We start from the raw sequence: 21,163 nt of genomic DNA on the forward strand, positions 1-21,163 counted from the left end.
TTTTATCATATTTATATATATCTATGTACATACAAAAGGCAAAATATCTTTCAGCCTTTTAGTAATGCCAGCAAACATTAACAGCTATAAACATCTTGTTAGCCTGAGAACTAAAGTCTGCAATTTAAAAAACAGCAACTTTACACAAGGAGATGTTGTGAGATATAGGAAATATTTAAAATAAGCTATTGGTAAATTAAAACTGCAACAATCTTGTAAATCTGAAGGCTGGTAAGTAAACTGCTCAAAAAGCATTTTAAGGCAAATTAAAACTGGCTGCTAAATAGAACTTTTAAAAATTACTTTTATTCTAAAGAAAGGAGCTTTAAAAAATTGGTAAGTTGCAATGAAGATCAGCTAAAAGGTATAAAATTCAGAACTCTGGCCTAGCTACTGTCAGATGGAAATCTGTGGCCCTCACCTGTTGATCCATGCCTCATCTTCTTTTTATGGGGAAATTCAAAAGCTATATGTTCCTCAACTCTGACCTTCAATTCCACCTTCTAGGAAACTATATTGGGAAGGTAGAGCTTTATTAATATATTTTTATATAAATCGCTGAAATGGAAAGGATGTGAAAGGAACCTCTATTAGAGCAGATCTAATCTTTAATACATTTGTTGTGGTTACATTTTCCCTCAGTAGATTATATAAATTTGAATTAAAAATCCTTAATGGTTAGCTACGCTTTAGCCTTTGAATAGAACCAAAGTATCTAGAGATCTACAATTTGCTACCCCCTTTCCCCAAAAACTGAAGATGTTTGTGTTGACTTTTCAAGAATGTAGAACTTTTTTGTAATGGCCAAAAGCAAGGCTAAGAGTCTTTAGCAAACGAAAACTATTGCTTGTGCCTTTTCTTTGAGGAAAAACAATTCCTTGTGGACAGCTGATACTAAAGTTTTATATGAAGAGGGATGAAACTCCAGCCTTCTCGAGGACCAGATTTGCCTGTTCACAAAGCTTTTTCTGGGAAAAATAATGATGAAATTGCTTTTAAAAGAAATGATAAGTTTTCCAACAGAAAAAATACTATATTCCAGAATGGGTTAAATTGTCTCTGGGTTCAGAAGTCTCGCTGCTGCTAAAAGCTTGCTTATATGCCTCTCTTCAGTGATGCCAGCCTCATGAAGTGAAGTTTGTGACAGAGAAGGCACTTTACTTAAGTCATTGATTCCTGCAGCTCTGAGAGAGACTGAGTACATTGGGAGGCCAACAGAAACTAGCCAATCAGTTATGGAAGAGATATTTCCAGGTGATACAGGTTTTCGGCAAATTTCAGTGAGGCCACCACTTGGAATCTGTAGCAAAAGAAAAAAACAAACAATTCAAGCTGTTGTTTGGCCTTTTCTCTAACTTGAGGAAAAAGCAACATCAATCTGTTCCATGTAGAAAGAAGCTGCTGTGATTATTGAATTCAATCTGAATACATATTATCTTCATGTGAGAGAATGTGAGAACATATGTCAGTTTTTCCTGTGGAGAAATGGTATAGTGAGAACACTAAATTAATTATTCTTTGAATAATTTTTTTTCAGAGTTCTCTGTGGTGACTTCAGTAATGCGTTCCTTAAATTAAATAATGCGTCCAAATTCTTGTACACTTATAGTAACAATAGCACTTAGACTTATATATCATTTCATAGTGCTTTGCAGCCTTCTCTAAGCGGTTTACAGAGTCAGTATATTGCCCTAACAATCTGGGCTCCCATTATACCGATCTTGGAAGGCTCACCTTGAGGCGGTGAGAATCGAACTGCTGGCAGTCAGCAGAATTAGCCAGCAATAGTGCATTCTAACCACTGCACTACCATGGCTCTTAGTAAAGAATCACCTGGAATTCCACACTAAATAGTTATCTGCTTCTTGCTATCAGCTTCTAACAGTTCCTGCAGAAGCAGCAAGTTAAATAAGAGAAAACATCAAAAAGTTTTTAAAGGCAAGGATGCCAGTGATACATTGGGAACAATTTCTGTGCTGCTTACACAGTGCTGGTAGAGCAGACTGATAGGTAGCATGTAAGCAAAGATTCCACCATCTATCAAGGAAAATGAGATAGCTGTCAGTAACTTTCTCTCAGTCCTTCACTAGTACTGCGGAGGTTGAAGGTTGTCACCACTGCCAAAAAAACAAAATAGGCTAATTTTATATGTGAGCAGTTTTTTTTAAAAAAATGAAAAGATAAGCGGCATCTTTTAATATTCAAACTGTTCAAGGTTTTCCCACTCTACAATTCAAAGTGGCAAAATATCAAAAAGGCTTAAGTTTTTCTTTGCTTTTATCGTTGGTCCTTGAACTTGCCATGGGGATTTAACGCTTATTTTATTTAGTGTATGGCAAATACATGGACTTATTTATAGTAGTTCAAATGTTAATATCCAGTCCACCCAGCCATTCAAGGACAGGGTCTATACTGAAAAAATCAGACATTGGGTTCGGTGTAGGCTCTTGATGGACATTCAGACACAATGTGATGGATAATTTGTTGAGGAGCACTAGAGTCACACTGAGGGGTAGAGACAATGATTTAATGAGATTTAATGCTGACTTACTGCCATGCGGTGCTGCTTTCTCAGCTGCTTCACTCGTACTTGGTCCAGGTTTGTAGCAACATCCTTTTCAGGGTGATCTAAGTCTTCAGCATATCTTTGCACCAAAGGTTCAGGAATCCCGCAACGGCCATGCTGCAGATGTCCAGATGAAAATTCAAGTTATAATGAATTAAGCAAAATTCTATTTAACAAAAATGTTCCTTCTGATATTAAGTAATGGTTCCTTAAGAAATTATAAGAAGTTTAATTTGGCAACTATCTGTTCCATATATTTGCACATCTATATTTATGATTTGATTTCCACCCCCAGTAATTGTACAAGGGTTTTCTGTAAATTACTGGGTAGTAAATCTATTTCTTAAGAATGTTTGTGCAGATTCTCAATCATCCAGGTCATGGTTGTCCCAAAGATGCTTTTCAAAAGAGAGTTGGACTTTCTTGGTTTTTCAGATCTTTCAGAACTGAAGAAACTTCTTGGATATAAAGCAAAATGTTTTCAAAGAAAAACCAAGAAAATACAGTTGTTTTTTGAAAAGCACCTTTGGGTATTCCTTAAGAAGCCTTAAAGATCACTGCTATTATCTATTGCTCTCCAAGTGTATTTCCCATAATTTCCACACAGACTTGTATTACAAGTGTTAAACTCAAAAAACATTTGAAAGGCATACTATTGTGGGAGGTTGAGGAGAACATTGGTGTAAAGGGCCTCGATAAACAAAATCAAAGCAAGCAGACTTTTAAAAAACAGACTTCAGTATGCACTCAACTTTATCATGAAAATTGATGGATCTAAGATGTCCCTGGAAAGCCAGTCTGGTGCAGTAGTTAAGGCATCAAACTATAAACTGAGAGACTGAGAGTTCTAGTCCCACCATAGGCCCAGAGCCAGGTGGGTAACCTTGAGACAATCATTCTCTCTCAGCCTTATGAAGCAGGCAAGGGCAAAACGCTTCTGCAATTTTGCGAAGAAAACAGCAGGAACGTGTCCTGGTAGTAATTAGGGATCAAAGCTGATTTGAAGATACCAAAAAAGGAATGTTCCTAACTTTGCTTCATTTAGCCTGTTCCAAGCAATATACAAGATACGATTTGTTGCTTTGATAAAGGCTAAATTTATATATTCATACATAAACAGTGGCCTTTATTGGTAGGTCATTATGTGCTGCCATACAGATGATATTCACTACATGAAAACTACATAAGAGTTCAGATTTGCAACTTTTGTTACATTTTTAACATACAGTATTTCCAACACTGATAATTACTAATATTCAAAATGAAAACCTTTTAGCAGAACAGTGAAAATTGTTTAGTATAGTATATAGCTCTGCCAAATGGCTTACTATACTCACTGCTGGAACAGAGTATATCTTTATGATTACTAAAATGCATAGATGCATTTGGGGTATGATACAAGATATTCCAAAGGTGAAAAAAATTGAAAAGGTATTCCAAAGAATTGACATTAGGAAAATTTAAATTTTTCTGGCACCTTATCAGAATAGGGTTCCTCTGTAAGATCAATATCTTCAGACTGCAGCTTATTTTCTATCAACATTTCAAGATCCAGTCCTCTATTACAGGATATCTTCCTTACTGAAGAAGGATCTAGTTTTAACACATGTTGCTGGACACTAGCTGTTTCTGGAAGGTCGGACAACCAAGGAGGCCTTATGCTGGAAGGACTTTTGGGTTCCTGATCAGGAAATGTTCTGCACGCAGTCAGTTCATGGGAACTGGAGGAACCCTGTAGGGTAACTTTTTTTGCTGGCAAAGACGGAACATCTGAGCAAGAAAGAGTTGAGGGGAGATGACAGTGTCCATTAGAAATGCGTTCTCTGTTTTTTTTCGCAGGGACTGGCGGTGGCTGTGAAGACGCTTTAGGTAGCATTTTTGCCTCACTCACATCCTTCTGAACAGTTTCCACATTTTCTTTGGAGATAGAAGTATTAGCTCTTCCAAGATCATGGGTGCTTTTTTTACAACTTTCAAAAGGAGTCCAGGTCATACCATAGGACAGGGAAGCTGCCCGAGCATCACAGTTCTCGGGCAAACCCTGAGGGAACATTCTTGTAGAAGGCATGGTTGCTGACAAGTGGAATTCCTTTCTCTTCCCCTTAAGGGCATCAACAACCTCTTTTCTTTGATTAGCCAACAACAGTTTTATCATCTGCCCACCACCTTCAGACTCAGTTGATTTTTTTGATGATTCCAGAGGTAAAGTATCCACTGATTTTATACTACCAGTGCCAATATTTCCATGAAGGTCTCCGAGAGAATGGGATCTTGGCCACATCGGCATATTTGGGGCTCTTTCTAAAACTTCCCAGCTTCGGCAGACACCAACTGGCAAACTTCTACCTTTCTTCTTGAGATCCATAGCTGCTGGCAGCTTGAGACGGTTTTTGGAAATTGGATGCACACAGCTGAACTGGGTTTTCTTTTCTTGCTGATAAGCTTCCGTTGATTTCATTAAGGGTAAATTTGGAAAATTCGCCAGTGGGTTTCTGTGGAAATCCTTAAAATGATATTCACTGGCTAATTTTGAGGGCAGGAGACAAGGCTGCCGTATTTTAGCTGAAACAAAATGAAATAAAGTTTAGAAAAGAAGTAGGTTTTTGAAAGAAATCGGCATCTGCTTCCTCCTTGCCTGCAGGGATACCCACGCTTTATTATTTATCTCTGCTGTATATGTAGAAAAACAAAATTCTGAGGAATATGTGACCCGTACAGAAGAAGTTTGTCCAGGTCCTAAGTTTTAAATAACAATCGGAACAGCAGTATATGAAAAGGGGCAATTTAATCTTTTCTTCCCCCAGTTCATTTGACATTTCCCAACAGAAATTATTTTCTCAGGAGAGAATTTTTGATTCCTCAGCTGGAAGTTCCTCAGAGTTAAGAGATCTGGAGGCACAGGCAAATGAAACAAGACTCCTGCACTCGATACAACTTCTGCTCAATCATTCTAAAGCCACATGAATGGATGCAATAAATGTATTTATCTGGACTGTAGAAAAGGAAGAAATGGCAAAAATAGCTTGAAACACATCATTGAAATGTCCCCTTGTAATCTTAAATGGTAAGCCCTGTTAACACTTTCTATGTAATATTGTGGATATTCTGATTCAAACAGATCCCTGGCAAATATTATGCGCCAACATGATTTTAGGTAAACCTAGAATATTTGCTTCGCTATATTATGCCATCCACTTCTTGTGCTGAAGTCTGTTCTTCAGAAAGATGCGTGTTCCATTTACAAAGGCTGAAAGAAGCTGTGATCACTGGGATAGTGCACAGCAGGTGCTTCTCACTTTGCAGGCTGTCAGTGCTTCATCCTACTTGACATGCTGCAGTTTACATAAAAGGCTCCAGTAGCTGCTCAGCAACACAACCCTTTGAGCCAAGAAGGATGCCACGTGCATACCAAGTAAAGAAACCATTTGCTAGAAAACAGTCTCCCCCCCCCCCCACCCCCAAGGCTCTGAATAATTTCCTCAATCTATTGTAAGCAGATGAGTTAAATCTTCATCTGAAGCACTTCCTCATTATGCTTTTGTGCTAGTGGAGCAACTTCATTCAACACAGCTTGCATGCAGGAAAGGGGTGGAATCCTTTATACTACAGGAATATTAAAAAAGCAACTACCAAAAACAAAGCTGAAAAATGAGCGCTCCATAGACACTGCAGGGAAAGGGTCTGTTCAGAGAGCCTTGGAAAAGTGTGCAAGCCCCAGAATTAGTGTGTCTCCACTAATCAGGTCTGCAACCATTGTTTTGTTAGACAATGAAAGCAGTGCCCAAGTCGCCACTAAAAGAAATTCTGTAAGTGCTGTTCCTGGAAACAGAATCTGGTGTTCCTTTAGAAGCTAATGAATTAGGCATGCAATTCAAATGAGTACAGCTGAGATTACCATTCTCCAGGTTTTCACTGCTTTCGTAGCAGCCTGAATCCCGGGGAGAACATCCACTGAGATCTTGGCCATCTACAAGGAGTTTCTCCTGAGAGCCCGACTGGTCACTATTACCTTGAGTAAGAACAGTAATGGCAAAACTAAGAAAGTGGCATTTACATAGATTGAAAACGCTTCTCAGTTTCTCTTTTAAATCAAGCAACATGCAAAACAACTTAGGTTTTAAATCAGGAGTGAAATGCTCCCGGTTCGGACTGGATCGCCTGATCCGGTAGGCGGGTGGTTTGGAGAACCGGTAGCAAAAATCCCTGCCCCTCCCTCCATGCCCAGCTGAGCCGCATGATCATAAGAGCCTTTTTTTTAAATTTTAAAAGCATTTTTTCTACAACCTCTTCGGCAGAAAAAATGCTTTTAAAAGTAAAAAACTAAAAGCTTCTGATGATCGCGCGGCTCAGCTGGGGTCGTCAGAGGCTTTTAAAAGTATTTTTTCTACAACCTCTTTGGCCGAAGAGGTTGTAAATAAAATGCTTTTAAAAGCCTCTGACGATCCCAGCTGAGTTGCCTGATCGGCAGAGGGTTTTTTTCTTTAAAAGCCTCTGTTAATCCGGCAACTCAGCTGGGGTCGTCAGAGGCTTTTAAAAGTATTTTTTCTACAACCTCTTCGCCGATGAGGTTGTAGAAAAAATGGTTTTAAAAGTTAAAAAAAAAAAAAGTTGGCCACGCCCACCCAGTCACATTAACCCCACCACCAAGCCACGCCCACAGAACCGGTAGTAACAAATTTTAGATTTCACCACTGTTTTAAATAAATGCTAGAGATACTTGCTTAAACATACTCGAGAAGCCAATGAGAAAGAAGAGAGAAGACTAAGAAATGTTAGCTATCATCGTTAAGCAGTTTTGTGTAATATAGTCAGTGCTGGGCATGTTTGGAAATATAACATTCAAGGTCTTCAAAAAAAAAAAAAAAGTCTTCACAGAATTTCTCAGTATTTCCACACTGAAGGAAAGCATTCAGGAGACTGGAAAAACAATCCTCCTTCTCTGTGCTTCCTATGGACAAGGTGCTTCTGCTCATGCTATTGCTACATAACTATACCAATGCAAATTAAATTGAAAAACTAGGGACAGCGTATTTGCAGGTGCTAATGGGGACAACTGGGAATTCTTTTCCAGCCTAAATATATTTGGGTCAGAGAAGCATCTCTGTGGGCTTCTTCTTGGGTGATCTTTACAAGCCCTGCCTTGGCAGGTTCTCTAGTTATGAGGCACCTTACACTCCATGGAAATTTCCCAATGCACAGTGACTTATGAACTGTTTATGATTATTCTACATTCTCTCTAGCTCCCTGCAAGCCATGATTTTAGACTCTCCAAACTCCCAAGTAGGTAACATCCTTAGCTGTGCACTGAAAAAGGAGAAGATCTATCTCACTGTCATATTCTTGCAGGAGCTCCACTGCCGTCAAGAGAACAGCTCGGTGCTCTGGATCTCGAATGTTGAGCTCATCCAAATCTTCTTCCTCCAGGAGCTTGAAGGTATCTAAGTCTTCATAACCATTGAACAGAAAGGTTGGCATGTGCTCCTGTGTCAAAGAGAGATGCTACTTTCAAATTCTGTATATTTCACAAGGTTGGTTTTTTTTTTTTTTGTTTCTAATCGGTGGATGCTGACTACTATATTATAACTGATTTGTAAGTATACACAGAACATTTTGAATCATACCATTTTGGTGCTTTAAAAGCAATATGCAGTAATACAGGTTAACATATCCATAGTCTTTCCTTTATTTCTCTCTCAAGCAAAACAGATTTCCACTTCCTTCTGACTCCAGTGGATTTTACATTCTGTATTCCCTATAAAAATTCCTCTGCAACACAGCTGTCACACACTTCAGTGCCAATGTGAAATTTTCCCTCACTGATGTGCCACATTGACAGGTAGTCCATCTGATGAAATAATATGCATGGGATGAAGTGACTAAGAAGTTAATCTGTTAACTCCTTGAGTTCTTCATTCAAGATATAATGGAGACTATGTGATTCCAACTTGAAAGAAAGCCTTTACTGGCTTTCTGAAGTAATAGTTAAAAAAAACCCTGATGGCAGCTAGTATCATGAATACAAATATTTCTTCCATTTATGCCCTCCCCAAATCATGAATCCCTGATGTGAATATTCTTGCACTCTTCACCCTTTATCCCGCACCCCCCTTCTATCCTGGTCCATTGCTTCCTCTTTGGTTCTAAATTTATCTGAAATATAACCATTTTGTGCCATACACTGGTGGCTTGCAATATTTAAAATATATATCTTGCTGCATACCAAGAAAAAGCTTTTATTTGCATTTTGCCTTTCTCTGAGGCAGCACTTTCAATTCCTGAACTGAAGCTTAGCCAGAAGTAATTCTCACCAAAGAATGTTGTTCTCAGTATTACCCAAAAATCACAGGGTTATCTGGAAGTTCTGACTCAATTAATGAAATTTGCTTAATTATCAAGTTTCTTTATCATTGGCACTAGGTTACCCAGCACTGTTGTGGGTTGCCATACATTTTTTTCAGGAAATGCCTACTATTCCATAAGCCCTTTCATTTTAAAAAAAAATAGTACTTAATGATAGACTTACTATATTATTTATTCATACTGAATGAAGATGAGTGTGGTTTCAAAATAGCAAGAAAATGAATGTGGTTTTAAAATTGGAGAAAAAAATATCAATGATGTCCTATACTGATCACGCTATGATAGCTGAAAATGCAAATAAAATCTAGTAGTGAAAATCAAGAAGAGTGAGAAAATGGAACTAAGTTTAACAATAAAGACCAAGGTAATGGCAACTGGTACAACCAGCCTTAGAACTGACAATGAAAATATTAAAGTGGCGGATAGCTTCTCCCTTTTAAGACCAACTAACAACAGTTGAAAGGGCAGCAGTCAAGAAACAGATCTCAGATTAGATTTCATAGAGTAACAATGAAGGCCTTGAGAAAAAAAAAATCAGGTGTTTATTCCTACAAAGACCAGAATAGTGCAAGCAATGGTTTTCCCTCTGACATTCTATAAAAACAAAAGTTGAAGTCAGGATTGACATCTTCAATATTGGAGAAGAAACCTTAGAAAACCAGCGATAGCTAAGAAAACAAGCCAATGGATCATTGAATAAATTACTTGAGATTCAGATTATCATATTTTGGATGTATTATGCAAAAATCTGGTTTTCTGAAAAATTTAGCAAAGATGGAAGGAAAGAGAAGAAGACATCTGGCAGCAAGATAAATGAACTCAGTCACAGTGGTGATGTGTACACTATTGGAAAATCTGAAGGATCAAGTTGGAGATGAATTCTTGGAGAAAAGTCTATGTACAGGTAATTCTCAGCTTATAACTGAGCCCGTAATTACACTCATAATTCGCAATGGTTAAAAAGCAGATTACCATGCAACTGCACCTGATTTTACTATCTTTTGTGGTCATTAAGTGAATGCCTCAGTCATAAAACGAATGCCACACAGTTGTTAAGTGAACCTATTATTCAGTTTTCCTGCTAGAAATCAGAAGTAAATGCTGGTTTCAGGCAAAAACATAGTAAATGATGGTCATGTAACCACAGGATGTTGCCATAAATGGCGGCCAGTTACTGAGCACTCAAAATGTGTTTATGTGACTTCGGGGATGGTGTCTATTGGAACTTTGAATCTGATCATGAGTAACTTTTCCAGAGTCTGACATAACTTTAAATGATTGCTAAGAGACAGGCCATAGGCTGAGGACTACCTGTATGTGATTGCTAAGAGTCACCACAACTTGACCGCACAGTCAAATACATTAACTCTTCCTTCATTGGAAGCAGATATCACAGCACATGCTTTAGTTACATGCAAATATTGTATGCAGAGATGGCTGCAGCTAGTCTTTTCTAAAAACCAATGAAAGTTTGAAAGCCTATCCAGTGAGGTCAAAAACAAATACAGCAAATTTTTTATTTAAACATCATGCATAATATGCTCCTATTTATTTGAAATATGAAAAAAAAATATATCTTTGCATTTCCTCCTCATTTTAACTTTTGACTGAATAAAATCTATAAGAAGAAATGAAGAGACATTTGTTGCACATGAAGAGTAGTCTATCTTTTATGAAAAATTACATTTCAAGGATGGTAATGAGCAGAAGAAAAAAATGATGGTAGCCTGGGCATGTTCCACCTGAATGTGTTTTAGTTAGGGCAAGATTGCTGAGATACCTCTAGAGTGAGGTAGTTGCACATATTATAGCTCGGAATGGAGACTATGGATTTATTTTAGACAGCTGCTGTAATAAAAAACATCTTTCTTGCCAGAAGCCCAGCTGTTAGCAATTGCTCTCTTCTATTCAAGTAGCTTTACTGGCAATAAAAAAAATGTAAGAGGGCTTTGGGGAGACAGGTAACAGCTTCTCAAAAAAGTTTGCTTTTCCTTCACTGCTCCACAGTTGGATTATTGTCTCATTGATGTTGGAATTCTTTTTTCAAAAGGCCTACTATCTCTTTCCTTAGACATTTGATCCTTGCAGCCTTCCCAATGGCTATAATGTTTTAATATCTCCTGAATTCTTCTTGCTTTCACTCTCCTGTAAACCTTTGTTTTGTTTAATGATTTGTTTTTCTTTCTTTACAGACAAAATTTTAGCTGTGATTACATTTTAATGATGTTTGGGGGAGCCACACTTGATTACAGAAAAAGTCTGAGACCGAGTCCATCTATCCATCCTTGCTGAGCAGACGGAATTATTCATTGAATAGCTTAATTTATTCCTGGCTCTTTCAGAGTCTTAACATCAAACAGAATTTAAACAAAACAAAGGCAGAGCAGGTATAATAAATCTTTCTAGAAAAGTAAATTAAAAACTATGCATCAATAACTGTTTCTGTAAACAAAACTGTGACAAATAGCTTATCAAGCAATTTAGGAGAGAAAACAAATGGAATTATTGACAATATAAAATAACAAGTATACTATATACTAAGAAAACACAATATGTGATCACAGAACATCTGTAGAGATTTAACCACAGGGAGTATTATCCACTAAATTGGGTACATTATTCCTGCTGTGGAATTGAGAATCCAATAATCTAAAATCAGCTTGCTTTTAAAAAGTTACTCCACTTTAATAGCAGAGCATGAAAAGGATAAAAAGAAGTAAGTTTGTCAACTCCATCTGAAAATAAGCATGAAGCAAAACAAATTAAAAAATGTTTAATAAATAAAATCCATAAGAGGCTTAATTATCTGGAATTGATAATTTCAGTGTTAGGTAATGAGGGGACTGAGGAGGAAAACAAGAATACTGGAAATGGATCATCAGCTATTCAAATAATTTCTAGGGCTACGGTTGCATTATCTAGAGAATCAACTGCTGGCATGAAATGGGTTGCACCTCGTAATGTTTGGTAAAAAAGGATTGGAATTTGGCTGAAACACGTTGAGCCTATTGGGGAGAGCTTTAAATTGAACCCACTGGGAGTTGGCAAGTAAAACCCTTAAGAAAAGCTTCAGATCAAGCTTTCTGCACTCTGAAAAGAATGAGGAATACTTTTTTACCTGGGCTATTAAACTACTATAAATTAATGATTAGACTACAGGAAATAAAGAAGATGAGCTTTAGTACAGGAAGACAAATCTGATTTAATACGTATAATGTAGACTGGGTGGGTTGGCTTCCATGACAGGTATACAACAATTCAATTTGTTCAAAACAAAAGCAATAGAAGAGGAGTTTAAAATGTTTACATATGCTCAAAAATTCACACGTGGGAGTGAGTAAATTTCCTCTGGATATTTTGATCCAAAATTCCAACAATCCTTTGTCACACACCTGGCTACCTGAAGCTGATAACTACTGAAGGATAATCATCCTTGCCTACATAGAGAGCAAACGAGCCTTTCTTATAAGACCCAAGAAATAGGGAAAAAAATGAAATTAACCTTTAAATTGATGCGATCAAGGAGATCCTCAACAGATTTGGGTTGCTGTAATCTTCCTTTTCGGCGCCTCCTTGTGGGCCTCTTGGGTTTTTCTTCCTCTTCATTTAACACATCCACATAGATGAATTTGAAAGTACCAACTTTATTGTTCAGAAGACCCATCCACGTGCCCATGGGAGGCTTGCTAATTATATCAATAATATCACCCTTCTGTAGTTGAGAAAATAAAGGATACATCTAAGGGATCTACTAAATCAATCCAGATAGCCCCTATTGTACACATAGAGGAAAAAAAATGAAACTACGCCAATAAAAGGACGGCTCAATTATTTTTTCTTTACATAAAGAGACTTCACAGGTCACTTCTTAATTCTGTAGCATTTTAACAACATAAACAACATCTCTGTATTTTTTTTTTTTTTTTTTAAAAACCATCTGTATAGATTTTTTAAAAATTATCTTCGGCATGCGTCTTCATGACTAAGTATTTACACGGGAGAAATTTATATCTGAAAATATTTTTTGTCAAAAGTATAAATTTTTGACAAAAGAGCCTTGATAGTACAGTGGTTTAGTGCACCCTGTTATTAACACAGCTGCCTGCAATTTCTGCTGGTTCGAATCTCTCCAAGGCTCAAGGTTGACTCAGCCTTCCATCCTTTCTAAGGTAGGTGAAATGAGGACCCAGTTTGTGGGGGCAATAAGCTGACTTTGTATAAAATATACAAAAGAATGAAGGCTATTGCTTAACGCATTGTAAGCCGCCCTGAGTCTCCGGAGAAGGGCGGCATATAAATCAAATTAAAAAAAAAAAAAAAAGGAACTAAAATCACCTGTCACTATTGGCTCAATTTTTGACCCACACTCGTGTTCCTGCCTTTTACAGGATCTTTTCTATAAAAATAAATACTTGGGTTGGTTGACTTTTCCAGCCTGAATGAAGAGTCATATAATCAATTATCCAGAAAAAAGTGAAGGAGAGAGAATATGAATGAATCAGAACAGGTATTTGAGGGACTGCCTTACTCTCATTGTTTGAATGTATCCCATTAGGTCAGGTGAGAAGGATATGTTCAAGGACCCATCAGTCAGGGATTGCATCTAATAGGATCCTGGATGTGTAGCTTTTCTGTGGCTGCACCTGTACTCTGGAACACCATACCATCCAAGGCTTGGTTAAACCTGACACTGCTCACCTTTAAGAAAGCATTGAAGACCTAGCTATTTTAATGAACATTGGGGGAGGGAAGGAGGGGGGTCAAGAACCCACAATGTTGGTGTATGGTGGCTTTAGGGCCACCTTGTACTGTAGTTGGTCTAGATGTGCATTGTTATATTGTATTTATACTGTATTTTAAAATTTTCATTACCCACTCAGAGTTTTATTAGGGAGATGGGCAGCCATATAAAACCACTTGAAGAAAGAAAGAAATGCACTTTACATTACAACAAAGTAGTTTCATAAGAGCCGCAGTGGTGCAATGGTTAGAGTGCAGTACTGCAGGCTACTTCTGCTGATCACCAGCTGCCAGCAGTTTGGCAGATCGAATCTCACCAGGCTCAAGGCTGACTCAGCCTTCCATCCTTCTGAGGTGGGTAAAATGAGGACCCAGATTGTTGGGGGCAATATGTTGACTCTATAAACTGCTTAGAGAGGGCTATAAAGCACTATGAAGCAGTATATAAGTCTAAGTGCTATTGCTATAACCATTTTAAAAATAGTCAGATAATGATTTTAAAGCTGCTGTTCAACATTTGTAAAAATGAGAAACTAGTGTATCAAGGAGCTTTGGATAGGTAGCCCTTTCTACGAAATCTTAGGTCCAACTATGGAACATTTGGAGAACATTCAGTACCTTTTTAAGCAATATCCCTTAATTCAAATTTGTTGGTTAGTTCATGAAAAGTACCTTGAGTTTAAGAGAATCCGTATCATAAGGGCTGGGGGTAAAGTCAGTGTGAACCCTGGCACGACCACAGAAAGGCCCTCGGTACGCAAGCTCCTCATCATCACCATCCTCAGACTTGACGCTCTCTCTATTGCTGGTTGAAGAGTCAGTTGTGCTTACCGTCTGCCCACCTATTTGTGCAGGAAAAAAGGTAAAAAAGTAAAGGAACTGCAAAAGATAACAAGCAGATCTCAATATGTGTAATCCCATAAGATGTCAAGAACATTCCTCTGGCACTAGTCTAACACCACCATTCTAGGTGTGATTAGAACAGCAAACACAATAGATCTTATAGCTTCTTGCTTCTTTAATGGCAATTTTAGCATCTACGAGACCGTCTTTTGCCACCAATAGCCTCCCACCGACCAGTTCGTTCTCACAGGGAGGGACTACTCAGGGTACCGTCAGTCAAATTATGTCGACTGGCGACTCCCAGGGGGAGGGCCTTCTCTGTGGGGGCTCCAACCCTTTGGAATGAACTGCCCCCGGAGATACGGAATATCCCTGATCTCCGTGTTTTCCGCCGTGCCCTCAAGACCCTGATGTTCCAACAGGCAGGGCTAAACATACAAACATGCAAATGATTTTTTAAATGTTATCTAATTCTGGGTTTTATTTAATTGACCAAACTAAGTAACAATTTTAATTAGCAATTTTATGATGTTTGTGTGTCTATATTTTTCTTGACTGTACACCGCCTTGAGTCCTACGGGAGAAAGGCGGTATAGAAATATAATAAATAAATAAATAAATCTAATCTGATGCTGATCTGATTAGCTCACCAGAGATTCATTTATTTGTTTATTTAAATTCATTTATCAAAATTCTACACCCCCTATCTCACCTAAGCGACTCTGGGTGGTTTACAAATCTATTTGGTGTGGCTGCTCTTACTTTAGCACAACTTCTGCTTCTCCCCAAACCTTAACGCAGATCCTAGTCTTCAATTGAGCCCCCTACTACTTCGTAAATGAAAAGCCACAAAACCCCCTCTGATAATAATCCCTACTATCTATGACAGTCAATTTGGTCCAGTGGTTAAGGCACCAGGCTAGAATATGAGCCAGTTAGTTCTAATCCCACCTTAAGTAGAAAGCCAGCTGGGTAACCTTGGGCCAATCACTTTTCCTCAGCCCTAGGAAGGAGGCAATGGCAAACCACTTAAAAAAAACCCTTGAAATAATTAACTCCCACAATAGATGCAGCTAAACATGGGGCAAAGAAGAATGATGAAGGCAGTGAATATGAACAAAGTATTAGCATCTGGTCTAGGCCATGTTTCCTTAGGTTGAGATTTTTACATCTAAATTGAGCATAGCTGACTTTATATACATTACTTACTCATGGAGCTTTGACCGCTGAGGGAACTTCGCAAACTTTCTACTGAACCACCAGCTTTCAACTTTGGTTTATCCAAAGTATCGGTATCTGGCTGTGGTGCCTGAAGAGACTCTGGCCTTACATCCAAATTGGGTTCCTGAAAGACAAAAACTTCACCATTAATATTAAATTTCCCATGTACTCAAACTATTGGTTTGTGTGGTTTTAAAATTCTGCTGTACCCTAGAATTCATTGCTATGGATCTGGCGTCAACTATGATGCAAAAAGCAGCAATTATCTATCATTTCCTTTTTTACCTCTTGTAAGCTAAAAAGAAACAGTAAATGACAAGAAAGCAGTGTTCCTGAATCATGAGACGATCAGGATAAGGGTCACACAGAAAATGATATCTGAAGAGAACCTAAACCCAGCTATTTTCCTATAGCTGAAGGAAATCTCTTCCTAATTTGCACACAGGTTTTTCATCTCTACAAAAAGTTATCTTGTGATAAGTGAACCTAACAGGTCAATGTGTTCAGCACATTTGAACAATTCAGAATTGTGTTCTATTTTGCACTTGAGATTCCCACATTTCTAATGTGTGTTGTCTAATCTATTGTTTTAAGATAGAGAGAGATATAGGATTTAATCTAGATTTTTCTTTCAAATTTGAAGGGTTTCCTAGTCCAAGACTATTTTCAGTTTCCTTTGGAAAATATTTCATTTAACGTACTTTATACATGTTCAATATTAACTAAATGGTTGATGAAGTAACAAAAGTATTATTATTTGGAGTAAATAATCAAAAGCGTTATTGTGGTGGAATGAATGAATGTTAGTCTAGTACCGCAATTTGGTTTTGAAAATGGTAAACCAACCAAAAATTCTTTACATGAAAAATAATGTGCATTTCTCATCTTCATTTATTCAATTAGATACCAAAATAGATCCAAAAGGATGTGAACAGTAATTTTTGAACCAATCTGCATTTAGAAGAGTACTTAGTGTGTGGATATGGGGGTGCGTGTACATTTTAAAAAGCAGAAGGTATTGATAGAAGGTGTTAAAAATAATGTTGTAGACTACTCTAGAATACCCGCAGCAAAGAATTAAAGAAACCTGCTGATATCAAGAATTGCTGGCTATTCCACTGACATGCAATCACAAACCATCTGATGAAGCCTATTATTTGTGTAGTGCAGTGTCATCAGGAAATATCTTCCCACAAATCAAGCAACTCTCCAGAGAAAACCAAAGCCACAAACCTTTAGTTAGAAAGTGACTTCTGTTTTTCCGAAGATCTATCTTTCTTATATTTTAAATAATTTTGCTCCATTAATTTCGAAGACCTATTTGTACATTCTTACTAGAGAAGTATTGGTCATTGGAACCCTGCAGAAGTCAAATCATTGGACTGAGCCATAAAACCAGTGTTGTATAGTATTGCTTCTTTCCCAATTCTGAAATTGTAAGATCATCTACAAAGCCAAAGCTCTGGGGAGGAACATGGAATTCGTTGTTTTCTATCTATATTATAGGCTATATCCAATATATGTATGGATTTCTCTTTTGATAGAATTCCTCCTTCCTATGGCTACCCATGATCTCTGCACGAACTTGTGAAAGTTGCTTCAGGAGGTCACCGTTCTGCAGATTTGGGAGGCTTGGAAAGGAGGGGATTAAAAATCCATTTTGCCAGCCAAATAACACTCTAGAAATATTGTCCTGCATAGTCTTGAGGGGAGTTTTTAAGCGTAACAAACATCCTCATCTCAAACTATCTATCTGAGAATTTACTATTATGAGCAGCTGGTATGATAGTCTCAGAGCAGATCATCCTTCCTGATAACAGTACTTTGGGTTGCGTTCTTATGCTTAAAAATAAAATCAACTTAACATTTTCAAGCATTCCATTTTTCAGACTGGCTTTTTTTTTTTTTTTAAAAAAAGATTTATATGCCGCCCTTCTCCGGAGACTCAGGGCGGCTTACAATGCGTTAAGCAATAGCCTTCATACTTTTGTATATTTATACAAAGTCAGCTTATTGCCCCCACAAACTGGGTCCTCATTTCACCTACCTTAGAAAGGATGGAAGGCTGAGTCAACCTTGAGCCTTGGAGAGATTCGAACCAGCAGTAATTGCAGGCAGCTGTGTTATTAACAGGGTGCTTAGACCACTGTACTATCAAGGCTCTTATAGAACAAGATATTCTATTTTACTATGTGCACATAGCTAAATGCATTTTTATAATAAGTTCTGCTTTTTAAAAAGATGTGTAGAATTGTTAACTTTCTCTGAAAGGCCGAGATTCAGAAATTTCAAAAATGGATAACATAAATACGCTGTTCCTTCTGATATACAGGTAGTCCTCAACTTATAACAGTTCATTTAGTGACTCTTTGAATTTACAACATCACTGAAAAAGTGACTTATGACTGTCTTTCAAACTTAGGACCGTTGCAGCATTCCCATAGTCACGTGATCAAAATCCAGACGCTTAGCAACTGACTCGTATTTATGATGGTTAGAGTGTCTCAGGGTCAATGTGATCAACTTGTGTGATTTTCTGACAAGGAAAGTCAATGGGGAAGCCAGATTCATTTAACAACTGTGTTACTTACTTAACAACTGCAGTGATTCACTTAACAACTGTGGCAAAGATCATAAAATGAGGCAAAACTCATTTAACAACTGTCCTGTATAATACTTGGGATTGTCACATTTGCTTTTCTTTGATTAAAATTAACAACATGGGCAGGAATTGGGATTTCTATTACAGAAGAAATATTTCTTTGCAAACACTATATTGGGATAGTAGTCAATGTCAGAATCCAGCTAGGCCATTTGCCATTTGCACCGCCTCAGCCAACAAATGGCTTTGTTTTCTGCTGGAAGTCTGGTATTACTGTGATGGTCTGCTATACAACAAAGGACTTCAGGATGGATATGAGGACTGCCTTGTTCCTGTATAGAGCCACAAACTATTTATATTTTTTTGTTTGTTTGCAGCAACTTGCAGATCCAAATTCCCAGTGAAAGTCTATTGTACCTCCACAGAGCCTTTCTGCCCTGAAATCTGTATCTATCCCATATCATTACAGATAAGAGTGAGGGACTGAATTTAGCTTGGCAATATAAAGGTATCTCAGAGATCACGAACACGTTCAGATTGCTTTGGGTATCAAAGATCAGCATTCTTCTACTCCTGAATGCAAAATATAATGGCCTACTATAGCAACTGGATTATTTGATAGGCCTCTAGAGGGCGATATTTCATCAATATTAACTGTTTTCCCAGCTGATGCCTGATGACTTGTTATGTTTTTACTGTAGTTGAAGTGGAAAGACTGATGAAAAAATAACAATAAAAATGTTGGCTGTTTTGACAGCCTCCCAAACTAAATTGAGTGAAATTTGCCAAAAGCAACAAGCTTGGAAAAACGAATTGATTTTAGCCAGGGAAAATTGAAAAAAGGAGTTTTAAAGGAATCAACGATCATCATAGATCTCGGTAATAACAGAATTAAGCGTATTGCAAAGGAAAAATGTAGGTTTTTTTCATTCAGCATACTCTGCTCATTTAAAAAGTTGCTGACTTCCTTTTTGACCCGCTATGGGCTACTCAGATAACCTCATGGTAAAGCCTTCAGATTGCACAGATGTCAAAGCTGCATGTTGCTTTCCATGATCAAATTTAATGATCTCTCTATTTAGATGTTGACATATCATTCCTAACAGGGCAGAATATTTACATAGTTCATGGCTATCTGTTTTTTTATTTTTATTCATACATACAACTATGTATTTTTCATTTAAGCTACCATTCTATCCTAAAACATTAGGGAACTATAAAAAAAGTACTATTCATTTTCAATGAACTAAAATTAATGGAATGAGTATTTGTAATAAGGACTAATAAGCATGATGCAATTACAGAGATTTTACACTAGAGTGGAATTTTCCTTAAATCAATTAAAAGATGATGAAATCATATAACAGATACAATACAAGATTTTTCTGTATGGACAAGATATCCAGCCTAATGTTTCTTGTATTATTCATTAGTAAAAAAAATATCCAGTATTTCTTATACTTTTATATGTTAATATATTTATTAGTTACTGTAGATCGTTTGTTTTAAACTGCTACTGTATTCCACATTTAAATAATGAGAAAGTATGTTACTGATTGATGTTTCTGCTACTTTCATTAAAACGAGTGTAACTTTTTTTCTGGACACAGGGACAAAATACATTTAATCAAGTAAGTGAAATGTTACATTTCTAAGGATTTTCAAGCTTTTCACTTGGAATGTAAAGGGCATGGTGCTATGTTTTGGATCCTGGAGCTCCCCCACCCCTCTTATGTTCCTCAGCCATATTTCTTGGCATTGGTAAATTCTTTGTAATCCATGTTTATATCTTTTATTAGAAAAAAAATCAATGGGAACTAACATGCTATAGAGGAAAGCACAAACTGAAGTTAGATGTCCAGAGTCCCAAGGGATTTATAAAATAAAGTGCAGTCCAGTGATGGGGTTGGCTTTTGATAAATAGGTGTTTTGAGACTGACCAGAGTCCTTTCGGGGACCATTTGGAGAAAATGCCCCTCCTGCTCCTTCTTTGAAGTGTTCCCACTAGCTCAAAAAGGTTAGAGACCCTTGATTTGGATGTTGCTTGCATTTTGACAATGTTAGAGACTTGCTCAGGATATATATCAACTCAGTCATTCTTTATAACATGGGAACTACCACCGCATATCAAATGAAATCGTAAATTTTACTGGCTTAACTCAATCTTACCTTCCTTTTATGATTTTATTGAGGCTCTTTTCACAGTAACTAGTTTTGAAAGGCCTCGGAATTGGTTTAGTACATGATACCCCTGGGGAGGTTTTCAAGTAAATGCTGTTGTACCTTTTCATGAGGCCTCAAAAGAGGCTGGAGAAGTGATTTCATTTTCAAACCAACAGGAACAAACAAACTGGCATACCTGCTCTGACAAGTTGCTGCTGCTGTATTTTTTAGACATTCTTTTCTTCATGGTTTCTTTTACAGATTTCACCTTCTTGCCAAGGGAGATGCGGGAAGTCGAAGGGGATTTGATCACTTCTTTATAGACAAAATCACCATCCTTTCCCTGTCAAAAGAAAGGGAAGTTGAAACAAAGAGCAGCTTCTCATCTTTATCCTTCTGTGGCCATTCTCAGACTTAGCGTACCTTACAAAGATTGTTCAAATTGCAGATTCCCAAAACATGTTATTTATTTATTTATTAAACCAGGGTTCTCCAACCTTGGCACCTTTATGACATGTGGACTTCAACTGCCAGAATTCCTCAGCCAGCATGCGCTGGCTGAGGAATTCTGGGAGTTGAAATCCACAAGTCATAAAGGTGCCAAGGTTGGAGAACCCTGTATTAAACAATATTTATATAGCTGCCCAACTCACAGATAGGTCACTCCA

The 21,163-nt window shown here is 37.5% G+C and overlaps 1 protein-coding gene across 1 annotated transcript in view; it reads right to left on the reverse strand.

The window, feature by feature from the left end:
• Positions 1-625: 625 nt before the first annotated feature.
• The window catches only part of LOC139322774 (SAM and SH3 domain-containing protein 1-like), a 629,849-nt gene continuing 609,311 nt past the window's right edge, over positions 626-21,163 (reverse strand). Inside the window, exons 12-20 of the mRNA XM_070951997.1 lie at positions 20,692-20,838; positions 15,719-15,854; positions 14,339-14,508; positions 12,429-12,638; positions 7,897-8,047; positions 6,462-6,575; positions 4,044-5,128; positions 2,552-2,683; positions 626-1,300 (exon numbers count right to left, since the gene is read on the reverse strand). Of these exons, the coding sequence (XP_070808098.1) occupies positions 1,049-1,300; positions 2,552-2,683; positions 4,044-5,128; positions 6,462-6,575; positions 7,897-8,047; positions 12,429-12,638; positions 14,339-14,508; positions 15,719-15,854; positions 20,692-20,838 (2,397 nt within the window). The 3' untranslated portion in view covers positions 626-1,048. The remainder of the gene's footprint in view (positions 1,301-2,551; positions 2,684-4,043; positions 5,129-6,461; positions 6,576-7,896; positions 8,048-12,428; positions 12,639-14,338; positions 14,509-15,718; positions 15,855-20,691; positions 20,839-21,163) is intronic.

Source organism: Pituophis catenifer, unplaced genomic scaffold, assembly GCF_029215685.1.
Source record: "Pituophis catenifer annectens isolate HBS135680 unplaced genomic scaffold, rPitCat1.0.hap2 SCAF_1, whole genome shotgun sequence".
NCBI lineage: Eukaryota > Metazoa > Chordata > Lepidosauria > Squamata > Colubridae > Pituophis > Pituophis catenifer.